Source organism: Diceros bicornis, assembly GCF_020826845.1.
Source record: "Diceros bicornis minor isolate mBicDic1 chromosome 6 unlocalized genomic scaffold, mDicBic1.mat.cur SUPER_6_unloc_1, whole genome shotgun sequence".
Classification (NCBI taxonomy): domain Eukaryota; kingdom Metazoa; phylum Chordata; class Mammalia; order Perissodactyla; family Rhinocerotidae; genus Diceros; species Diceros bicornis.
In genome coordinates this window covers 112,472-134,211 of record NW_026690919.1, presented here as the reverse complement: position 1 = coordinate 134,211, position 21,740 = coordinate 112,472, and the positions used below count along the sequence as shown (strand labels likewise).

Here is a 21,740-nt window from a genome sequence, read left to right as displayed (position 1 = left end):
TAAAGGAAATTTGCCATTCCATGAAAAGCCTATGAATTCTAAAGACATTTCTTAGAGTAGTAATCTGAGATACCAATAGATTTTTCATTGCTATACAGTTTGCATAAAAGGAAAAAAATTCACCTGACATGGTTGACAAGTTTATTGAAAATCATTTGGAAGTCATTAAGTACTATAAAAATATAATGGCTGATATTTGTCATAGCATCATTTGGTAATTCTGTCTTTTACACATTGTAACCAGTGTGGGTCTTATGGATGGAATCATCTGGTCTTTATTGACTTTACAGAGCAACAATGATGCTTTCTGGTCTTTCACTTTCTATGCAGCATTTTTTTTTTAATTCTAAGAGATGGTACTGTAAACACTAGTAAATAATTTGACACATTCTTCCAAGACTCATATGCAAATTATAAAAGACAAAAATTCTCAATAAAATAAAGTGATTTGTTAATTTAAAATTCTCATTAATTGGTCAAATAATATAGATTTATTACATATCTGTGAACAAAATGCCTACTTTATTTAGCAATGTCTTTTGGATCACTTTCGTGATTGCTGTTTTAACATCTTTGTTCCGCAAGCTATAGATAAAAGGGTTTAACATAGGACTCACGAAGATATAAAAAACAGCTACAATTTTCCCCTGTTCCACAGATGCCTCAGAAGGGGGCCTCAGATACATGCAGAACAATGTCCCGTAAAAGATGATGACAGCCGTCAGATGGGACCCACAGGTGGAGAAGGCCTTGCGTCTCCCCTCAGCAGAGCGCATATGCAGAATAGCTGTGAAGATGAAAATGTAGGAGATGAGGATGATGGTGAGAGAACAGGTAAGGTTGGAGCCAGCCACTACAAACACGGCAGTTTCTTTGACATGAGTATCTGAGCAGGCAAGGACTAGGAGAGGAGGGTCCGCACAGTAAAATTGGTTGATTTCATTGGGTCCACAGAAGGAGAGAAGAAGCATCAGGATGGTCTGTGCCAGACCATTTGCAAAGCCATAAGTGTAAGGAGTAGCAACAAGAGAGAGGCAAACGCATCTGGACATTTGCTACCATACAGCAAGGGTTTACAGATGGCCATGTAGCGATCATAAGCCATCACTGTGAGCATATAACAATCTGTGATCCCCAGGGCAATGAAAAAGTGGAATTGTATAAAGCAACCAATGAAGGAAATGGTTTTTCTTTTGGATAAAAAATTAACCAGCATCTGAGGAGTGACACTGGTGGCATAACAGAGATCTACAAAGGAGAAGTGACTGAGGAAGAAGTACATTGGAGTGTGAAGTTTTGGGTCACTTCTGATTAACAAAATCATGCTCACATTGCCGATCACAGTGATGAGGTAGATGACTAGGAAAACCACAAAGAGGCCAGGCCGCAACTCAGCGCGATCTGTCAGTCCCAGGAGAATAAACTCAGTCACTGTTGTGTAGTTTTTCTTTAACATTGTGTTTGCTTGGCTTCAAATGAGGTCTAAAGTAATGGAAATAAAAATGCATTTGTCTTTTGTCATTTCTCCATTACCCTCAACATGTCAGCTAATACTTCTTCCCCTTCTCTCAAACTTGCAAATACATGTTACATAAGCAAGCATGTGATTGATGTTTTCAGTATCTAAATTAACATAGAGTTCCTTTATGTAAAGACACTCATATTTTTAAATGCTTTTCTGCAAATGTTTTCATATTTGAAAAGCCTTTATGTTTTCTGCACATCTTTATCATATTTATTCAATTATAATTTCCTCAAACACTTTCCTTAAACGTTGTTTTCCTTTGAAATTGTAATCTTTTGTTTTTCAGTATACCTTTTGATGTGGTATCTAAAGCATCTGTCATTGAGACCAATCTGAGCTGAATGGACTTAGGGCAGTGGAACTGATGGATGGCGTATATTCTTGTAAAACTAGGATCTGTCTACCCGCCCCTGTAAACTCAAGATCATTTTCAAGCTCTTCCCTCTCCCCGAAACGTATGTCCATTTTCCCCACTCTAATCTACCTCAGGTGGCCATGATATCAACAAATTTTACCTTAACTCTTAGGACTCAGCTCAGGATCTCCTTTGTTTTGTATATTACTACCCAAAGAGAAAAAATTGGTTCACGGGGCACAAAAGAAAATCTTAGTGTTTTTGTATGAAAACAGAAATTTTTACAATACATAAATTATATATCCATATATTTATCCATATATAGAAAGAGAGAGAGAGAGATCGACAAACATAGACCGCTGTATGTACATACATATATCAATGGTATTCAATGTTATTGTTTGGGACTGGGGGCGATTAGGGGAAAAATAATGTATTAAAGGGCTCCCTGGTGTGGCGGGAGATGATAACGAAAACAAGGTTAACAAATATCTCTAGATCATAATGATTTTGTTGTAACTCTACCTCTTTTTAATTCTTGCAAAAATTGAGAAAAACTATAAAATGAATTCAAGTTCTTTAAAACATGTAAAAGGTCATATTGAAATAATAATCATAGTATCCATACAACTGAGACAGTACATAAGACATCATGAAGTGCATCCCCCAATGTTTCGGCAGAATAAAAGTGACCACAAAGACCCTCATAGAAAATTCTATATTTTCCTTCAGTAACACATACCCAGGTAGGACAACGTTGTACTGACTGTCGTTAATTGCTACAATGCCAAGGATGGAAACAGGTTACTTTGTAAGGCACTTTGTAAATCCATCACTCCAGCTTCCTTGGTTATTGCATTTTCCTATTCCGTGCATGAGATTTGGACTTATCCACTAGGGTAAAAAATGTAAGACAAGTCACCTAAATCAATAAAATCATTTTGTGTTCTTTTTTTTACGTTTGTAAGATCATTGTCATAACAGACATATTCTCTTTGATGCTGGGATGGTATTTTTAATAAGTATCTATTTATTGAAACAGTCATCAAGAAATAAATAATATCAGCACTTATTTTTTTACTGTGGAGAAATGAGGCAATGTGAGCAATGAACATCCCATATAATTTAACTGAGAATTATACGGTAATAATTTTCCTTTAAAGAAAAAGAACACAACACCCTACACGATTTGAGCAAGGAGACCTCAGCGAGAAGTATTTGCATATGGACAGAAGTGGCTCTGGGAAACCCGAGGCTTTACAGTCATGACATTCAACCTCACCTTGAGAATCTTTCATGTAGATGTTTGCTGCCACTACCCATTCACCCAAAGAGTCTAGAAGATTGATCTTTAGCTTTAACATGTGTCACGTCTCCTTGGCGTATCGTTGTGGTTCAATTGGCAGTGGAAAAAGAAATTTCCAGAAGGCATCTTCACGAAATGCATTTTGAATTAATTTTAAATAATTAATAAAGATTATAAACCTAGAAGTGACCAGTTCTCCATGAAGGGGGTACAGATCACTAAATGATATGATGCGTATAATTATAAAGAGTAGCATTGTTAACTGGGAAAGAGCCAGAAAGATTACTTAATACCACTCCCTTATTTTTCTTCATGAAGCGAGAGAGAGTAAGCATGGTTAGTTCCTGAGAGTCAGCAGAGTGTAACAGTTAGTGGGGTCTGCAGCCAGACTTCCTGGCTGGAAATCTCACATTCTCTAATTCCTAGCTGTGGGGCTTGGGCGAGCCATTTGTCTCTCTGCCTGAGTTTCCTCACGCGTAAAATTTGGTTATTAATAGCAACTTCCTTCACGTGTGGCAGTTAATCCCAGTAAAACTTTTAAAATATGTCTGACATGTATTGAGCACTTAATAGATTGTAGCTACTAATACAATTTGGTGAAAAATGCAGATCTAGTCTAAAACAAGACTCAACATCAAAGTGTGAGCTCCTTGGGGACAAGGAGTTTATCTAATCTATAGCTACAGCTTCAGTGACACCTAGAACAGTGCTTTCCCAAATGGAGGCAATCACTAATTATTGATGGAATGATGTTCTCTTTGGTCTGGTTCCCTTTCATGATAAGTACTGCTCCACTGTGCATTTGTAAATACTTGTACTCTGAGAGAATAGTAGAATTTAATTCAAGATATTTGCTAATTCATCAGAATATGTTTCAGCTCATCATTTTATTTTTATTGATTAAAATATTTATTTCAGATTCCAAAATATATTTTAAAAATACCTAATCCTACCTGTGAAAGAAGAGTGATTTCCCAGTGAGAACATGGGTGTAAAGAACCTGAAGACTTGTAATGTCATTGTCATATAGGGACCAAATCCCTATGGTTTAATTATTTCTAGCAGAAAGACTATGAACAACCACTCTCTTTTTATTCTATTGAAAATTCTAAACTCATTGAGAACATGATTTTTGCCCACTCCCCGGTATCATCAGGGAATCAAATCTCTGAAGAATGATGCAGCAATGGGATTCATTATTTATTTCAATTTACGCCTGAATGTCTTAACATTTTTTGACTTGGGGGAATCATTAAGCTCTCATGTTTACAACATATAAGATAGAATAATGCATGGTATAGGGAGTAAGTTTTGGAGTCCAGAGGACTATTGGAAGATAAATAAACTTTTGTTGAATTTGGAGTAGTTATTTACAGATTCCGAGTCTCGTGCTTTATTTTTCAATAAATATTTTCAATTCCTATTTTTCAGTAGGAATAATAATACATAACTACAGGAATATTGTACATATGTGGATAACATGGATGTGCTAATGATTCTTCCTTGGTCACCCTACCCCAGCCAGACCTATTGTCTTTTTTCTCTACCTTGCTCTGTCCACCTGGAGTTTTAACCCTATGGGTCACATCAATAGAGCTCCTTTGGTGTATAGTTTTCAGCTGAGTTTGACCAATGGGCGGAACCACCAGGACGTCACGAGTCAGAGGAAAAGAACAAAGTAGCTCAGTTTCCTTCTCCTTCTCTCTCATCTTCACAATGAAGGTGCTCGAGTGGCTGCCACCTTCCAGGGAGAACTCCTGCAGAGGTGTGTGTTGGGTGGCCAGGGACTTTCTTCCTGGTTCTAACTCTCATTGGGCTCTGGCGACATATGCCACTGCCCAGCCATTTCAGGACCAGGGGTGGAAATTGCTTTCTGCAATTAGCCTCCAGGTGCTTCAACTGCGTTTACTGATTTCTTTAACTTCGCTTGTATTCTCTGTCATTTCATCAAATTCTCTTCAGTTAAACTGTTTGCATAGAATTTTGTTTTATTCCAAGTTCCTGACTCAGGCCAGAGCAGCACATAGTAGTTTTTAAATAAATGTTGCAGTGGAAGTAATAGCTATAATCATAATTATTGTAATAATGATTATTTATTTTGATAAAATTTTGGGATATTTCTGGGTTCACCATTGTTGGAGCTTAAAGGGACTATTGAATCATCTGGATCCTGAATCAACTGAGGACGACACACAGGAGTCAGATATTTAAATTCCTAGCATTATCAAAGGTAAACTTGGATTTGAAAATCTGGCTTAGACATACTTTTCTGTTTCTTTCCTCTGAACTGAAGTCACCTACACAAGCAGAGCAGTGGGAAAACTTTTGTTCCCTCTTTCCCTTTCCAGAGCCATGACCAGTCAGCGTGTCTGATTGACACCTGTGTCTCAATCCCATAAAGAAGAAGCAGATGCTTTGTATTGAAAAACCAGGCAGCTGCAATGATCCTTTTCATAATCTCACCAATCTCCATTCACCCTACTGAGGTAGATAAGTGGGGAGCGTAGCGAGAAGAATGCAAAGTTTCCTCTAAGACCTTCCCCTCCAAGGTCATTTAGAAGCCTCCACCTCCATCCTTTGTATCACATTTGGTGCCCTCTTTTATCTGCTTATGCATTCCAGAAATCCCTGAGTCTTCCTAGATTTCCTGCTCTCATTCCCACTCCCTCCCATAGACTATCTCATCTCCATGACTTTTTAAATAACTCAAGTCAAATTTTCCCACATGAAGAAGGAGGAGGAGAAGGAGAAAGGAATTACAACAATAGAGAGGAACTTGAGAAAAGCTTGCAATGATGCTTTGCAAGTATTGATAGGGGCTGGCCCGGTGGCGTAGTGGTTAAGTTTCCGTGCTCTGCTTCGCTGGCCTTGAGTTTGCAGGTTTGGATCCTGGGCGCAGACGGGTGCATTGCTCATCAAGCCATGCTGTGGCGGCATCCCATGTAAAGTAGAGGGAGATGGGCATGGATGTTAGGCCAGGACCAATTTTCCTCAGCAAAAAGAGGAGGATTGTAGCCCAGGGACAATCTTCCTCACACACACACACACAAACACACACAAAAGTATTGATAGGTCATTTTTCTTAAAATCTTACAAAATTTTATTGATTACTTTCTTTAATAAACATTTCAACTTTGGGGAAATGCTATAAATGGGAAGTGCATGATGTGAGGAAAAAATTCATAGGCTCTTACCACTTTTTGTCTGCTCTATCACTATCACCCTGGTACCAGACGCAATCTTTTTTGCCTGGAAAATATGAAACTGTAATAGCTTTTAGTGGCCACCCCTGTCTTCTCCATAAGAAATCTATATATTCATACATTTTCACAACTATCTGAAACATGGCTACCCATAAATATAATTACTCGCTAAACATCTTAATGAACCCATATGGTTTGGCGTGTTTTCAGAGCCAGCCTAGAAATATCTAAGAGAATAATATTTGATTTGAAACCTCTGTCTGTGTCCTTGAAAAAAATTTTTAATGTCTCCAAGCTAGAGGATTTTTATCAGTAAGAAATAAATTATAATATCTCTATCACCAGGATATAATGAGTTACATAAACTTTGTTTTTCCTTGGTAGTGAATACAGATATGCATTTAAAATGCTTAGCACGGTGGTGGCTGGTATCTAGTAAATGCTCAAGAAGTGATAGCAGTTATACTAAGAGAGTTGCAAATGTGTTCGCTCTACAAGCAGTTGATGTGAAGAACATGTGGCAATGCGGCTTTTTACATTCTCTGTAAGTGCTCTGCTCTTCCACAGGAGCCCCATCCCGCTGAGCAGAGATGCGGTGAAACAAGATTTCAAAGAATGTTTTCTACAGTGAATCCTCCATAAAAACAACTAATTCTATTCGTCCAATCTGAATTTAGGAAAATCCAGAAATAATTTCAGCTACTAAAGGCATGTATACAGAGTTTATAATGTTGAAGTTGATTATAAAAATATTTGCAGGGTCATCAACAATGGACCGATTATCATAGATTTGTTGAGCAAATTCAAATTTTTATAATGAACATAATGTATCACTTTAGGTGAGAAAACACAATTTTTAATGTATTTCTTCTAACCAACATACTCAACGAAGGATTTGACTGTAGCATGACTTTAGGACTAAGTGTTATGAAATATGAGATAAATTATCATAGTAGAACATTCACCCATCTCAATTAACCAACTAGGCAGAAAGACATTTTTTCAGAATGAAAAATAAAGAGTGCATATAAGTTTGTTTTATTTTTTTTTTAACTAGCAAGATTTTTGCCCCTCTGACAAATGCTTTTATTTATTCTTTGCATGTTCATGGCAACTGGTAATAAATATTGTGCTTGTTTCTCTTTTGTCTTTTCAGAAAAAAAGTAATGACGAAATATCTTTAATTAGCATATTGCCTGGGTCCTTATGTCAAGATATAATTACATATCACACGGATTTGTGATGTGTGGCTTTCTTTTAAAGAGTGGCTTTGGACTTAGGACAGCCAATAATTTAAATAACTCTCTTGATTGATCTTTCTCTTTAGGCGAACGCCCAGTCCTTCACGTTGTAATCCTTTTTCTCCTTTTATAACTTAATGAGGCCTCCCATCACTGGGGAAGGGGGGCTTTGATCTGCATGCATAATCTTTGTGCTTCTCTCTGATCTGCATGGTGGTGTTTGCGCTGCTGTCGCCACCATGACAAGTGAAGCTTGGGGTCATTACTTGCTCTTGGCTGGACACAGCCTGCTCATCTTCCCTGCTGACCCAGCTGCACTTTGGTGCTTGTGGGAACTACAGACCCCCTGATGTCTGCCCCTCACATTCACTCACAATTGGCCTGGGAAGTCTGCTGTGCAGTACTCAGCTTCACTGGTGCAACATGTCCCAGTCATCAAATTTTAGCTATTTTCATAATTCCACGTTAGGGATATGCTGGAAATTTGGAAATTTGGGTATGATCCATGCCCCAAGGACACTAAAGAAACTGTGGGGGTATTAACTCAAGTCCAAGTGGGAATGCTTAAGTAAGATGAACTTTATTAAATGCTTAAATGCTTACGTTTACTTTACTGTGGCTACCCAACAAATTGATTCAGAGCTAAAGCCTACAGCAAGGAGATTGGAGCAACTTATCTCAGACAGATCTCCTAAGGCCTTAAATTTTCTTTTACTTTTTTCTAGCTACTCACTAGTAGGCCAAAAGTTGAGGCTTTGGGCTCTTTACTCTCTCTCTCTGTCATAATCTACATTTTTTTTGTGTGTCACACATTAATGGTGGATGGAGTTCAGAAGAGGAAGATTGGCTTAATCATAAGAAAGGTATAACAGTACTATATGATCTTTGTGGTTATTTATAATAATAGTGTTACTATGAACCTGGCCCAAAAGTACTAGGATTTTACTCTGATTTCAAATACTAATGTAGATAAGACACAAAGAGAAAATATTAAGGTAGATAATGTACATCAAGAACCATAAACTAAACATAGCTTTGTATAAGCTGTCCATGCTAATAAATCTATTTAAAATAATTTCATTTAAACTAACATTTCAATTAGATATGAGAGTCTAAAAACTGATTCCCTGCAACTTGGAATTTAATTCATGAGAAGTGATCTTAGATTACTAGTGAAAATGAGATAAATTACTGTTTACATGAAAGACCGCTAATTCACAACCCTCTGCCTAGCATCACTGTTTAGTTATTCATTCAATAACATTGAATTCTTTATTCACTAAATATTAACTGGGCATCCAAAATTTTATACCGATGTCTACAGGGGGTATCAAATGAAATGACACTTATTCTGCCCTAAGAGCACTTACCATCCTGTAAAAGAAATAGATTTATAAAAGGAGTCGAGTACCACAAGACAGGCAAAGAAAACCCCCACGGGCATTCAGAAGAGGGAAAGACTATTCCAGCTGAGGATATGATGAGCAGAGTCATGGCAAAGATCTTTTCACTATAAAGAATGGAATACTTTATATCTGCCCTAGACTTGATGATCCCTATATCAAAACCAGTACTATGTGTCTTTGTATTTACCAAGAGACACTGTGTGCATCTAATGATTCACCCATAAATTAGGATTCCATCCATTAAGATGTGACTATTTGCAATGATGTCCCAAAGGTGACTTCTTGATGAATGCTTCAGGGATGAGTCTCACAAAGTTAGCCATTCAGCTATAAATCCTTCTTCTTTGGGGAACTTTGAGGAGGCTAAGAAATCACTATCCCTCCACAGGTAAGTCTGATAGTTCTGAAAGTCAATAATTCTAAGAAATATTGTTTGATTTCTTATTATTTCCTCTTTTGAACAAAAAAATGGAATAAGTAGTGACCCTAAGAACTGCCACATTAAGACAAAATCATAGGCAGACAGATTGCAGACTCTTTCTGGCAAAGATAGCAGGTGACTTGTGATATATTAGGAGGTCAGGCAGGCCTTGCGCCACAGCATCCCTGGCCTTAGTTACAGATCCATTTCACAATACAGCAAAGATTTAGAGTAGGCTTCCACGGTGAGCTTTAGCCAATTGTTGGAATTCAGAAAGTCCATACATCATACTTCCCTTTTTACTTGTATTTCTCCTCCAATTCTAGAGCCTTAGAGATTGGCACAAGAAAATATACTCCCACTCCATATGCTTTTAATAATTTCCCACACTTATTATTAAAAGTTTAAAGAGATTTTGCTAAATGAGTGTAAGGTTAAGGTGAAAAGAAAAAAAAAAGTAAATGTGAATACTTTTCCTTCTTCAACCGAAGGGCTTCTCTTAGGTTTTTCTAGTTCACTTTTGTGCTGAAATGTGATGGCGTTGCTATATCCAGGATGACCAAAACAAGTTTACGATGCTTAGTTCAAAGGGAATACAGTTTTCTCTAATATGTTTGTGTCTTTTCCCAACATTTTTATGGATTTTATTGACCTTTCAACTTAACCATCCCATTTGGCCTAAGTTCTCAGGAAAGATTGCATAGGGCTTAAAGATTTTTAGGTTTCTTTCCCCTGCATTGAAGATAGATCTTTAGTTCTTTCCTACAGTAAGCATAATTGTAGCTCTTTTCAATAATTCTGTTATTTGACTTATACATTTAATGAACACCTTCTTTTGGAATATCCTTATTCCTTTCATTTTCTCACTCACTTTCCACTTGGAATGAGAGAGAAGCACTGAATGAAGAAGGTATCTTAACAATTTGGAAGGTATCCATCTAGTGGAAGTCCATGGCATTGTGGGCTATGCTATGTGAGATGGGACTGAAACATTCTCAGACACCATTCAACACAAATGATCTGCACCAGTGTTTTTAAAACTCTGAATATTTTAGTGAGAACGATGAGACACAAGTTGTTCTCCACTCCCTCACTTCAGCTTATAACTTGAAATATAACTATACTAAATCTACTTTCACAACTGGTGTTTCTCCATATGAATCCCAGAAATTAAACCCTGGACTATGTGTAATAAATAATAGAATGACATGATCCTTAATGAGAAAGTTTACTTCCTTTTCCTTCCATTTCTTGAGTGCAAGAAGACTTTGAGATAAGATCATGGAGATTCTCAGAAAGATTCTCTCTTTTCAAGCTTCCTAAAACAACAGAGTACTATAAGAGCTAAAGTTAGGGGCTAGGGTATTTCCTTCTTCAAACTAATGGAGAAAAATTTTGTGTACATTAATGACGGGAAGTTCTATACTGAAGGGTACTTTGTCGCAATACCTCAGAATCTACCGTAAGGGGAAGGTGTAAATGATCAGAGGGTAAAACCATGTGATAATAACTCTTTCCTTTGGTTTAAACACGTTGTTCCAATGATCTCATTCGGTGCTTCATCCTGGCTGTGCATTAAAATGATGTAGAAAGCTTGTTAAAATGTACCAACGTGTGTGCCCCACCTGGGACCCCAATGTCAGTGTTTTTAAAACTCCCACACCTGAACTTAATGTGAAGCCAGAGTTGAAAACCACGAATCTAAGTGTTAGATTTGTGAATGTGTGATTTAATAAAGCAACACAGTTATTTTTGAAAGGTGTGAACTTTCTATGTCCTCCTGGCCTTGCAAAATTTGCTGTAGTAATTAAAGTTAACTCATTTTTTTCAGTCTCCAGTAAATTTCCACCTGTTTCCAACAGTCTAACCTGCAAGTTATAAATGTCAGTTATCAAGGTTTTGGTCAGGCACCATTTTCACTAGCTTGTGTTATTAAATGAACCCCCAACGGTGCTCCCTCTTGTACATTGTTTACATGGCAGCTGGAGTGTCTTGTGCTAACTCAATCTCCACTAGTAACATTAGGGAGGTAAGAAATCTACATACCATGAAAAATCGACTGATGTGAGTTGGCAAATCTACCTCATTGATTTATTTATTCAACTAATGGATACTGCGTGTGGCCTGTGATTCAGGCACCTGCCCAAGTTCCAAAGGTCTGGGGATATGGCACAAATAAATTTCCTGCTCTCATGTGTATAAATTCTGATGGAGGCAACAGACAAAAAATATGAAAATATAAATTATTTGTGTAAATAATAATTTTAGAATTGATAAATGATACGAGAAAAACAGATCATGGTGCATGATTCACAAGCTATTTGGAATGAAGCTAACTTAGACAAATGGCTGGGCAATGCATTTCAGAGGAGGTGTCATTAGAAGAGAGATCTAAATGAAGTAATGAAATGAGTCACTCAAAGGTCTGAGGGAAGAACATTCTAAGCAGAGGGAACAGTATGTGCAAAGGCCCTCAGGTGGGAATGTGCTCAGCATGTTCAAGAAACAGTTATAAGGTTAACGTGGCAGGAGAAGAAGGACTGAAGAGAAAGTGGTCAAAGAGTTTGGAGAGGTAGATGGGACGGAATCACCAAGTCCTTTAGGCTCTGCCATGTTTCTTAGAAAGTTTAGATTTCGGCCCAAGTGTGATGGAAAATCTTGGACCATTTCACCAAGTCAGTAACACGATGTCATTTATGTTTATAAAGACCACTGGCTTGCATTGGGAGATAGAGGATTTCACGTGTGGAAGAAGGAAGATCACTGTAGTATCTTTGGCAAGAGACAATTTTGTCTTAGATCCGACTGGTAGCAGAGGAAATGCTGACAAGCTCTTTTAAGATGCAACGTGCAATATTTTGAAGGTGGAGAAAACAAGACCTCCTGGTAGTTTAGATTAAGGATGTGAAGTCAAAGGTATGAGATAAATTGAAATAGTAATATTAAACATGTATGAGATATAAAATAAATTGGGACACTGTACAATAAAAAGAGATTACCAAGAGGAAAGGGCATATTAAGTGAAGAAACAATCCAGATACCGGGTGTTGATTTAGAACAAAGGAGACGGTTCGGACAGAACTCCAAGGGACCAGGAGAGGTTCACTGCTGTCAGAAAGTAAGAAATGAGGTAGAAACTGAACCTGAATAAACACACAGTAGGCTCTCAAGAATTATATGCTGCTCCAATTACAGAAGGTTTGCCTCTGCTGACAGTGATGGAACCAGTCTACAGAGAGTCATCCATTCTCCCTATTCCCCGATCAACAGTTTATGCCGTGATGCACTGCATGGCAGCCGTGTTTGAGGATCAGGGGTTCTGACTGCATAGCCTATTTAGGGAGACCAGTGAGCTGAGACAGATTCTGTGTGTGCTAGCCAAGTTAAGGGGGGGGTGGGTTGCAAAGCAGCCAGCAAAGCATGGTGCGTGAATCGCAGACCATGTTTCCCGCTACAATGTCCACTTGCATCAGCACCACCAGCCGCCTGAAGGCATCTCTTGACAGTCTTCCATCTCTGAGGGAAATAGTAACCTATTTAAACCTCTCTTTTCAAAACCAGTATGTTTTAGGGTACATTTATTTTGTCTATTCTTGGATTGCATGCAATTTATTTCTCTCTTTATACCTGAACAATTATCTTGTTTTATTAGAGAATATGAAGATAGAAAAAGTTCCCCAATGCAATGGCACTGAGGCAACTGACTTCATTCTTCTGGGACTGACCAGCCGACGAGAGGTGCAGCCCATCCTTTTTGTGGTGTTTCTCCTGATTTATCTCGTCACCGTGACAGGGAACTTTGGATTGATTTTATTAATCAGAATTACTCCCGGGCTGCAAACCCCCATGTACTTTTTCCTCACCCATTTAGCATGAGTGGATACTTTTTATTCCACTAATGTCTCTCCTCAGATGCTTGCTCATTTCCTGAGAAGAAAACTATTTCCTACGTGGGGTGTCTGATCCAATGTTTTGTTTTTGTGACTCTGCTCCTTACTGAATATTACATGCTTGGTGCCATGGCCTATGACAGGTACATGGCGATCTGCGGTCCCCTGTATTACAGCAGCAGAAGGTCCAGGCCACTTTGCATCTGCCTGGTCACTTTCCCCTCCCTCTGGGGTTCTATGGTGGGCACAATGCCGGTGATATTGACCTCTCGCTTGTCCTTGTGTGGACCCAACACTATCCACCATTTCTACTGTGCTGACCCTTCCCTCTTAATGTTGACATGTTCTGACACTTACATAAAGCAAACGTCCCTATTTGTGTCTGCAGGGATTAACCTCACAGGTTCCCTACTCATCATCGTCGTCTCTTATGTTTTCATTTTCATCACCATTATGAGGATCCGTTCCAGTGAAGGGCAGCGCAAAGCCTTCTCCACCTGTGGCTCCCACCTGACGGCTGTCACTATGTTCTATGGGTCCCTATTCTACATGTATCTGAGACCAGCAAATCAGCAGTCTGTTGAACAAGGGAAAATTGTGGCCATGCTTTGCGTTTTTGTGAGTCCCATGCTGAATCCATTTATCTACACCCTGAGGAACAAGGATGTGAAACAGGCTTTGAGAAGAGTGTTTATGAGAAACCTTGGTATAATGGAGAAAAGTTCCATTTTGACACTCTCCCAATGAATACTAAAAAAAGAATCTCAAAAACAATCAAAAAGTATCCCTTGTTGGTTGTGCCTGAATGCAATTCTCTGGAATAAGAATGATGTTCTTTATGTACGCATAGCTTGGCATCAATTGAGAGTCTAATGGAAAAAATGAATGGAAAATAAATTGGAAATGATGATTGATAGGAAACACAAGAGTGGAAGTCAGTTGTTTGTAATAATGCAGGGTCATGTTTTCAGTCTCATTCAAGAACTCATTTCCACTTGGTTATTTAGCAGATAAATTCTTCCTTTCACTTCCTAGGTCATCAGTATTGAGCATCCCTGAGCCATCTTGTCAGCAAAGAAAGTGCTTTACAATATATTTCCTCGATATGAAAATGACTTACTTTTGTACAATATATTACATAGTTTCCTTTAATGAAAGCTGATTATCTTCTCAAAAAATCTCATCTCTCTAATTTTGGATGTTTGGTCTCAATACATTTTTGGCATATTTTTATGTCTACTTCTCTTGAATATAAAAACATGTGTTTAATTTTTTCAACAAAGAACCTGATATTTTACATTTTAATAACCCAAGGATTTGTTTCATTAGTTTCCTTTAATCGAAACAGATACCTTTATTAATGGGAGATAACCATTCCTGATTTAGAATTTTCATGTCTTACATAAGAGGTTTATATCATTTTGTCCCTACAATATTAACAATTATTTTTTCTATAATATTATACATTACCTTTCATTTTGTGTCTACTCACAAACTATTTTAAAATAACCACTATTCTACTATGAATGAATTTGTTTTCAGTGTTTTACAACTAAATAGTAGGATAAGCATATTCTAGATTGTTTGATACTCTTTGAAACTGGTCTTTATTTAAGAGCATGATATAACAACATTGATGTGAAACATTTTAGTACATCACTACCTTAATATTTAGGAGAGTTTTTATTTTTCCCTCTTTAGGAAAATCTTTATGCATATAAGCCATTACTTCTGATCAGTTATTGTATTAAGATAGATTTCCAGAGATTTGTTCTTACTTATTTTTATATTTCTTTATTTTTGCGTGTAGCAATGTGTGAAATCACCGCCAGCAAAAGAGTACCCTAGTTTCCCTATATCCTCAAAGGCATTGGAAGCGTTCAATTGATTGTGTGTATGTGTGAATATAGTAGATGTAAATTCAGTACAGAAAACATTTATGCAGCAGATATAATTTATTAGAACTTAACATTAATTTATTTTACTTTTTCTCAATTTCATAGTATGCTAGCTACTATGATGGTAATGTTTACGTTTGAGAAGAAAAAGAAAAAAGCTTTTATTTGAAGGAACTTTCTTTTGAGATGGAAACTTCCTGAGTAAAGGAATAATTAGGTTTCCAGATTTAAAAGCAGTAGATAGAGATATTCACCTACACCATGCCTCATTCCTAACAAACAATTAAGTACAGCTTTGTTTACCATTGAAGATCTCAACCTATTCAGAAGCACAATAATTTTCGGGAGAAAAATAATAGAAGTTGTAATTAGAAGAAAACTGGATGATCATCCTATTCAATACTGTTATAGAACAGATTTTTTTGTGTGTGGGGAAGATCAACCCTGAGCTAACATCTGTTGCCAATCCTCCTCTTTTTGCTGAGGAAGATTGGCCCTGGGCTAACATCCGTGCCCATCTTCCTCTACTTTAATTGGACGCTGCCACAGCATGGCTTGACAAGCAGTGTGTCGGTGGGCACCTGGGATCCGAGCCTGCCAACACCGCGCCACCAAAGCCGAGTGCGCGCACTTAACCTCTTACACAACCAGGCCGGCCCCTAGAACAGGTTTTGAATCCCTACTTTTTCCTACTTTCATATTCCAATTCTAACATTAATAAATAAAGATCTTTTAATTTTATATCCTGGGATCTGGATGATATTGGAAATATGCACTTTGTTGTTTGTTTCTTGATTATAAAAGCAATAATTGTTTGTCATGGGGAATTGGTACACAGATATAAAGTTTCACTTTTCCTTAATCCTACTATTTTACAAAGTTAGCATAGTGTATATATCGTTGTACCGTTTCTTTTTCATAAAAAGGAGTATAAAATAATTTGCCTGTGTCTTAACTGAGAACTTCTTCATTTTAATGTGTGTATAACATTCTAATGCAAAAATTTGTCACGCAATAGTCATACTCTCCTTAGAGTCACAACCAACACACCCTTCCAGGGGTTCTAGTTATTTACAGCCATCATACTGCCTATACTTAACCGGTTATTAAATGCAGGAGTCCTCACTTTGCATAGTGCTATGGAAACTGAGTTCCATGAAAGCAAAGACACATTTCCAGTCTGTAGATGGTCCAATTTACCAGCACCACGCAAAATGAGGGCTGCTTGTGTTAATATATCACTTGTTTCCCTTTCCTCAATTATAAAAAAAATCTTAGGAAAATCTCCCATGTTTCTTATTATACCTTCACCACATTTTTAAAATTGGAATGCCTGAGTAAAACTATACAAACACTTTTGACTCTTAAAAACAAGGTGAGATGAATTTCCAGAGAAACTGTATAATTTTATTTTTCTAACATCAATGTATAAAAGTGCAGTTTTTTGAAATCTCTTAAATGTAGATACTAGACAGAATAATATTTCAATTCATATTTTTGATTACTAACAATTTATTCATTAATTTTAGCATTTTTGTATTTTTATTAATTTTCAGTTCATAGCCTTTGAAATGCATTTATATGTTGGTGTTCAATGCTTCAAATGATTTCTATAAACTTACTGTATCTTAGTATTATTATCACTTTATCTTATGTGTGACAAAATCTTTGTCAAATTGTTAGAGCTGCTTATTTTAAATTATTTTATGGTCAAAATGAAGTAACTTTTCTATTGGGAATTTCTCAGTCTGCTATTAAGCTCAGAGACATTTTCTTCTGATTATTGAAATGTTTAATATTTATTTGAATTTTGATCAAATCGTGTTTGAGGATTGTTTTCAGTGATTGAATGACTCACAGTTGAGGAGTTATGTGTGGACATGACAGTTCTTTTGGGGGATAATTGTTGGCAAAAAGCAAATCCAGATACAGATAAGATTCTCTATTTAGATATCTTTGTGGAAACTGTATTGCATCATGGACACTGGGATGGTGCAAAAATAAATGTATGTGTACAACTGTTAATAAATAAATAGCATTAATGTGCCAAAGTTGTATGCTTTTCTCCTCATTTATAGGCCACCATCACCTCTCCACCTTTCTAGTAAAAATACTTAACTCACCTGTAACCTTTCAGCCCTAAGCAGTCCTCTCTGTGGCCTCCGTGCCGTACATCTCCCCATCGGATCTGGGGACCAAGCTATAACAATACAATTAATACTAAAATATTTTTCCACATTTTTCACATAATTTACTATGGGTGTGTGTTGTATGTGTCGCCACATATGATACTGTATATGTGTGCTTATTCTTCTAAATTGAACTATTGTATGCATAATTTCTGGGTTAAAAATATCAGGTAGCTAAAAGCATCTGATTTTCATTCTCCTAATGTAAATTTGAAAAGCAAAAATAACAAAGATGGAATTTCTCTACTAGAAATTGAAACATTTAGGGGGCCTGCCCGGTGGCATAACTTCGTCGGCCTGGAGATTGTAGGTTCTGATCCCGGGCACGCACCGACGCACCGCTTGTCAAGCCATGCTGTGGTGGCGTCCCATATAAAGTAGAGGAAGATGGGCATGGATGTTAGCCCAGGGTCAATCTTCCTCGGCAAAAATGAGGAGGATTGGCATCAGATGTTAGCTCAGGGCTGATCTTCCTCATACACAAAAAATGAAATTGAAACATTTTAAATCTACATTAATTATAAGAATTTGGTTTAAAATATGTATATAGATTGGTCAAAGAAAAAATAGAAATGGATTCATTCAGTATACAATGAAGATAACGTCACAAATTAATGAAAAGTAAAGCGTTGCTTAATATATAGAAGGAAATGGGTTAAAATGTGAGAGAAAAAGTTATATACAATAGTACAACATACAACAGAATTGTATCTAGAATAACTCAAGGTATTCCTATAATATATAGCCACAAAAAATCAGTAACATAATATAGATACTTGCTTATTTAATTTTAGGACGGAGAAAATCCACAAAGCAAAACAAAAAGAGACAAAAATTTTCCCAATAAAAATGTAAATATTCTTCATGTGAAGAATATTGGAAACAACATGAACTGTAATCATCAAGCTGATGTATATATTTCATTTGTTAAACATATGTTTCAATTCTTTTTCTGTTCAAATTAAAGTAGAAACCTTGCTTAAGAATTTCAGTTGAGACAATAAAGAAGCAAATTATCTTAAATAATATTTCTTAATATTAATATAAGTACAGTGAAATGGTTACTTTCAAACATTATTAATCATACATGTAAATGGTTGATGCTTTCTGGAGAAAAATTACCCATAGAAAAATTTAACAAGGGCTTTAAAAGTGTTCAAAGCATTTAAGTCAGCAATTCCACATTTAGAAATCTATCCTAGAGAAATAACAAGAGGGATATGGAAGTAGATATATGAGTCAATCATAATAACGATAGGATATATCAACATGATGGAATAATTGTTTGCAAGATAAAGTGGAAAAAAATTAACCAAATGCAGAGAACAACTCTCTTTTAATAGGGGATTGCAAGTAAATTTTACTTTCATTCCAAAATTGAAACTAAATTTTATTGCAAAATTTAAAAATCTTTTAGTATTTTTCAATTTGCTTCTCTACAACTATGTATTATTTTTGTAATTAACTTCAAGTATGATTTAATTTTGTGTATTATACCACATTGAAAATAATGTTCACTAGAAATATTTAGTCTATATGAAAATACAAACATTATACTCTCAAGTGAAAATCAATGTTAAACCTTGCATATGGCAAATGATTCCAATTTCGTTTTAGGAATTATAAGAATATATGCACACACCAATTTATTAAGAAAAATATAAGAAAATTCAAACAGAAGTTGTCCATTGGTTTAGGACACATCACTGACAAATGTTACTTCCTCACCACTGTCTGTATTTTCAGTTATTTATAGTGAACATGTTTGATAGAATCAGCCTTATGTCAATCAACTGAGACTTAAGAATAGAGCTCAGTTTTCTAAAACTGCATGTCATCTGAGTGATTTTCTGGAAAATTATTTGAACACAGAGTAAATATAGCAGTTGATTTCATGTGAACATTTAGTATCACGGTCTAAGTTAAAATCAAGGCACACAATATTAGAATACCAGACATTTAAGACAATTTAAAAAAATTTTAATATACGTCTCAATATGCAGCCATCTAGTTGAATAATAGTGCATAGATTAATGAGGATGATTTATGTATCTCTTTATATAACCTTCTTTACTGAAGATTTTCTCAATAGAAATTTTGAGAACTACTGGAACAGACTTATCTAGAGAATAATGTCACAGACAGTTTTATGAACCAAAGTAAGAATCGAGTGTTCTCCTCCAAAAAGATATGTAAACACCTACTTATCTATATACTGTTTCAGGGCCCTCTCAGGTTGCAGAAGCCACTTCATAGACTGTATTAACTCTTAATAAATTAGACCTAACTCAGTGCTACTACATAAAAAGTATATCTAGAATGCTTTATACTATACTGTGCTTGAATTCAATCCATATTCCTGGAAACTCACAAACAGGTGTTGACAGTTTATTTTCAAAACTGAGAATCATAACCAGTATTTATAAATAGACAAAAAGTTTTTAGGATGTGTATGATTCGGGTTGTGGGAGAATTTACAAAATGTTTTAACCTATGTGTGATCTATGTATTTAAAATTTCCCTGAGGTGATTCCAGTAATTAGTCAGGCACCAGAGACATTGTTCTACACCACACTTGAAGAAGAAATAATTTCATAAGTAAAAAAAAGTGCAAAACTAATCCCCCTGCTTTGAACGTCTCTATGGCTCTGTAGACCACATAACTCAGAGAAGATGGATTTCCAGTGTTTCCATCAGAGTGAGTTAATTACAAGAGTTATCCCCAAGTAAATAAAGGTATTAAAGTATTATATGGAATTATTGGATACTGCCCATTTTATTTTTAGAGGTTCTCTGCTAAAGAAAATATTGTTTAATTTCAATATTACAGTTTTTATTAAAACAAGTTGTCTTGAAAGTATTAATTTTGTGGAGAATTTAGCTAATGTCATTGACAGTTCGTGAAGATAAACAAATCATGACTATAGAATAGTAGGTTTGTTCTTTGAAGGGAGTCACCATGTCATCACAGACACTTAGTAATGACAAATGAACACATGCTTAAACTGCAATTTTATGAAAGAGATTTCCCTTAATCATTTGCTGCATGGCATGGATCACATCCTTGTTCCTTAGACTGTAGATCAATGGGTTCAGCATTGGGCTCAAAAAAGTATAGAAGACTGCAATTATTTTGGACTCCTCTACAGATGTCTCAGATGGGGGCCTTAAGTACATGCAGCAGAGGGTTCCATAAAATATGGTGACTGTTGTAAGGTGGGAAGCACAGGTAGAAAAGGCTGTGTGCCTGCCTTTAGCAGAACGGATCCTCCAGACAGCTGTAATAATGAAAAGGTAGGACAGGAGAACGATGAAGAGGGAGCTTGAGAGAGTAAAACCAGCGACTACAAACATTGCCGTCTTCTTGACATAGGTGTCAGAGCAGGCCAACATTAAAAGAGGAGGGTCAGCATGGTAGAAATGATGGATTTCAAGGGAGCCACAGAAGGGCAAGTGAAAAGTCAGCAGTGTCTGAGAGAGTCCACTGAGGAAGCCAAAAGTATAAGGGACCATGACTAGAGAGATACAAATGTTCCTGGACATTCTGGTGCTGTAATGTAAAGGGCTGCGAATGGCAACATAGCGATCCACTGCCATGGAAGCAAGGATATATAACTCAGTGATCACCAGCGCAATGAAGAGAAGACACTGCATGAAGCATCCAGCATAGGAGATGGTCTTCTGGTCTGAGAGGAAATTATGCAGCATATTTGGAGTAATGTTGGAGGAATAACAAATCTACTAAGGAGAGGTGGCTAAGGAAGAAATATATGGGCGTTTGGAGGTGGGAATTGGTCTTGATCAGCAGGATCATGCACAGATTCCCTGCCAGTGTGATTAGGTAGATCACCAGAAACACCCCAAACAGGATCTTTTCCAGCACTGGATCCTCTGTGAGTCCCAAGAGAATGAATTCCGTCACTAGAGTGTGGTTTTGAGAAGACATTTTCTTAGCCCTTGAAAACTGACAGTGACAAAGAAAGTGAGGAATTCATTCTGATCCAGATTCTGCTTTTATTATTTTATTCCATCCATTTTATCGCTTACTTATTGATCTATTCATCTATGAGGAAATTACTCTTCTCTTTTCAACACACACATCAAGATTTCTATGTAAATATTTTCACACTCTATCTCTGTTATCTCTCTCTCTATATATATATATACACATCTCAAACACGCAAACACATTCACTCTCTCTCTCATGTATATATAATGTATTTACATATAATTGTATTTTATATTAATTAATAGATAATATGTTATAATATTACATATTATATATACATATGTATACATTTATAAC

The 21,740-nt window shown here is 36.5% G+C and overlaps 1 protein-coding gene and 2 pseudogenes across 1 annotated transcript; 1 reads left to right on the top strand and 2 right to left on the bottom strand.

Moving 5' to 3' along the window:
• Window positions 1–274: 274 nt before the first annotated feature.
• On the bottom strand, window positions 275–1,467 carry LOC131402295 (olfactory receptor 5M5-like). The gene is given in 2 exon segments (XM_058537131.1): window positions 275–1,054; window positions 1,057–1,467. Coding segments are annotated over 2 exon segments (960 nt in total). The 5' UTR covers window positions 1,457–1,467; the 3' UTR covers window positions 275–494.
• Window positions 1,468–13,114: 11,647 nt separating this feature from the next.
• LOC131402298 (olfactory receptor 5M11-like) lies at window positions 13,115–14,186 on the top strand (annotated as a pseudogene).
• Window positions 14,187–20,299: 6,113 nt separating this feature from the next.
• Window positions 20,300–21,420, bottom strand: LOC131402297 (olfactory receptor 5M1-like; annotated as a pseudogene).
• Window positions 21,421–21,740: the final 320 nt, after the last annotated feature.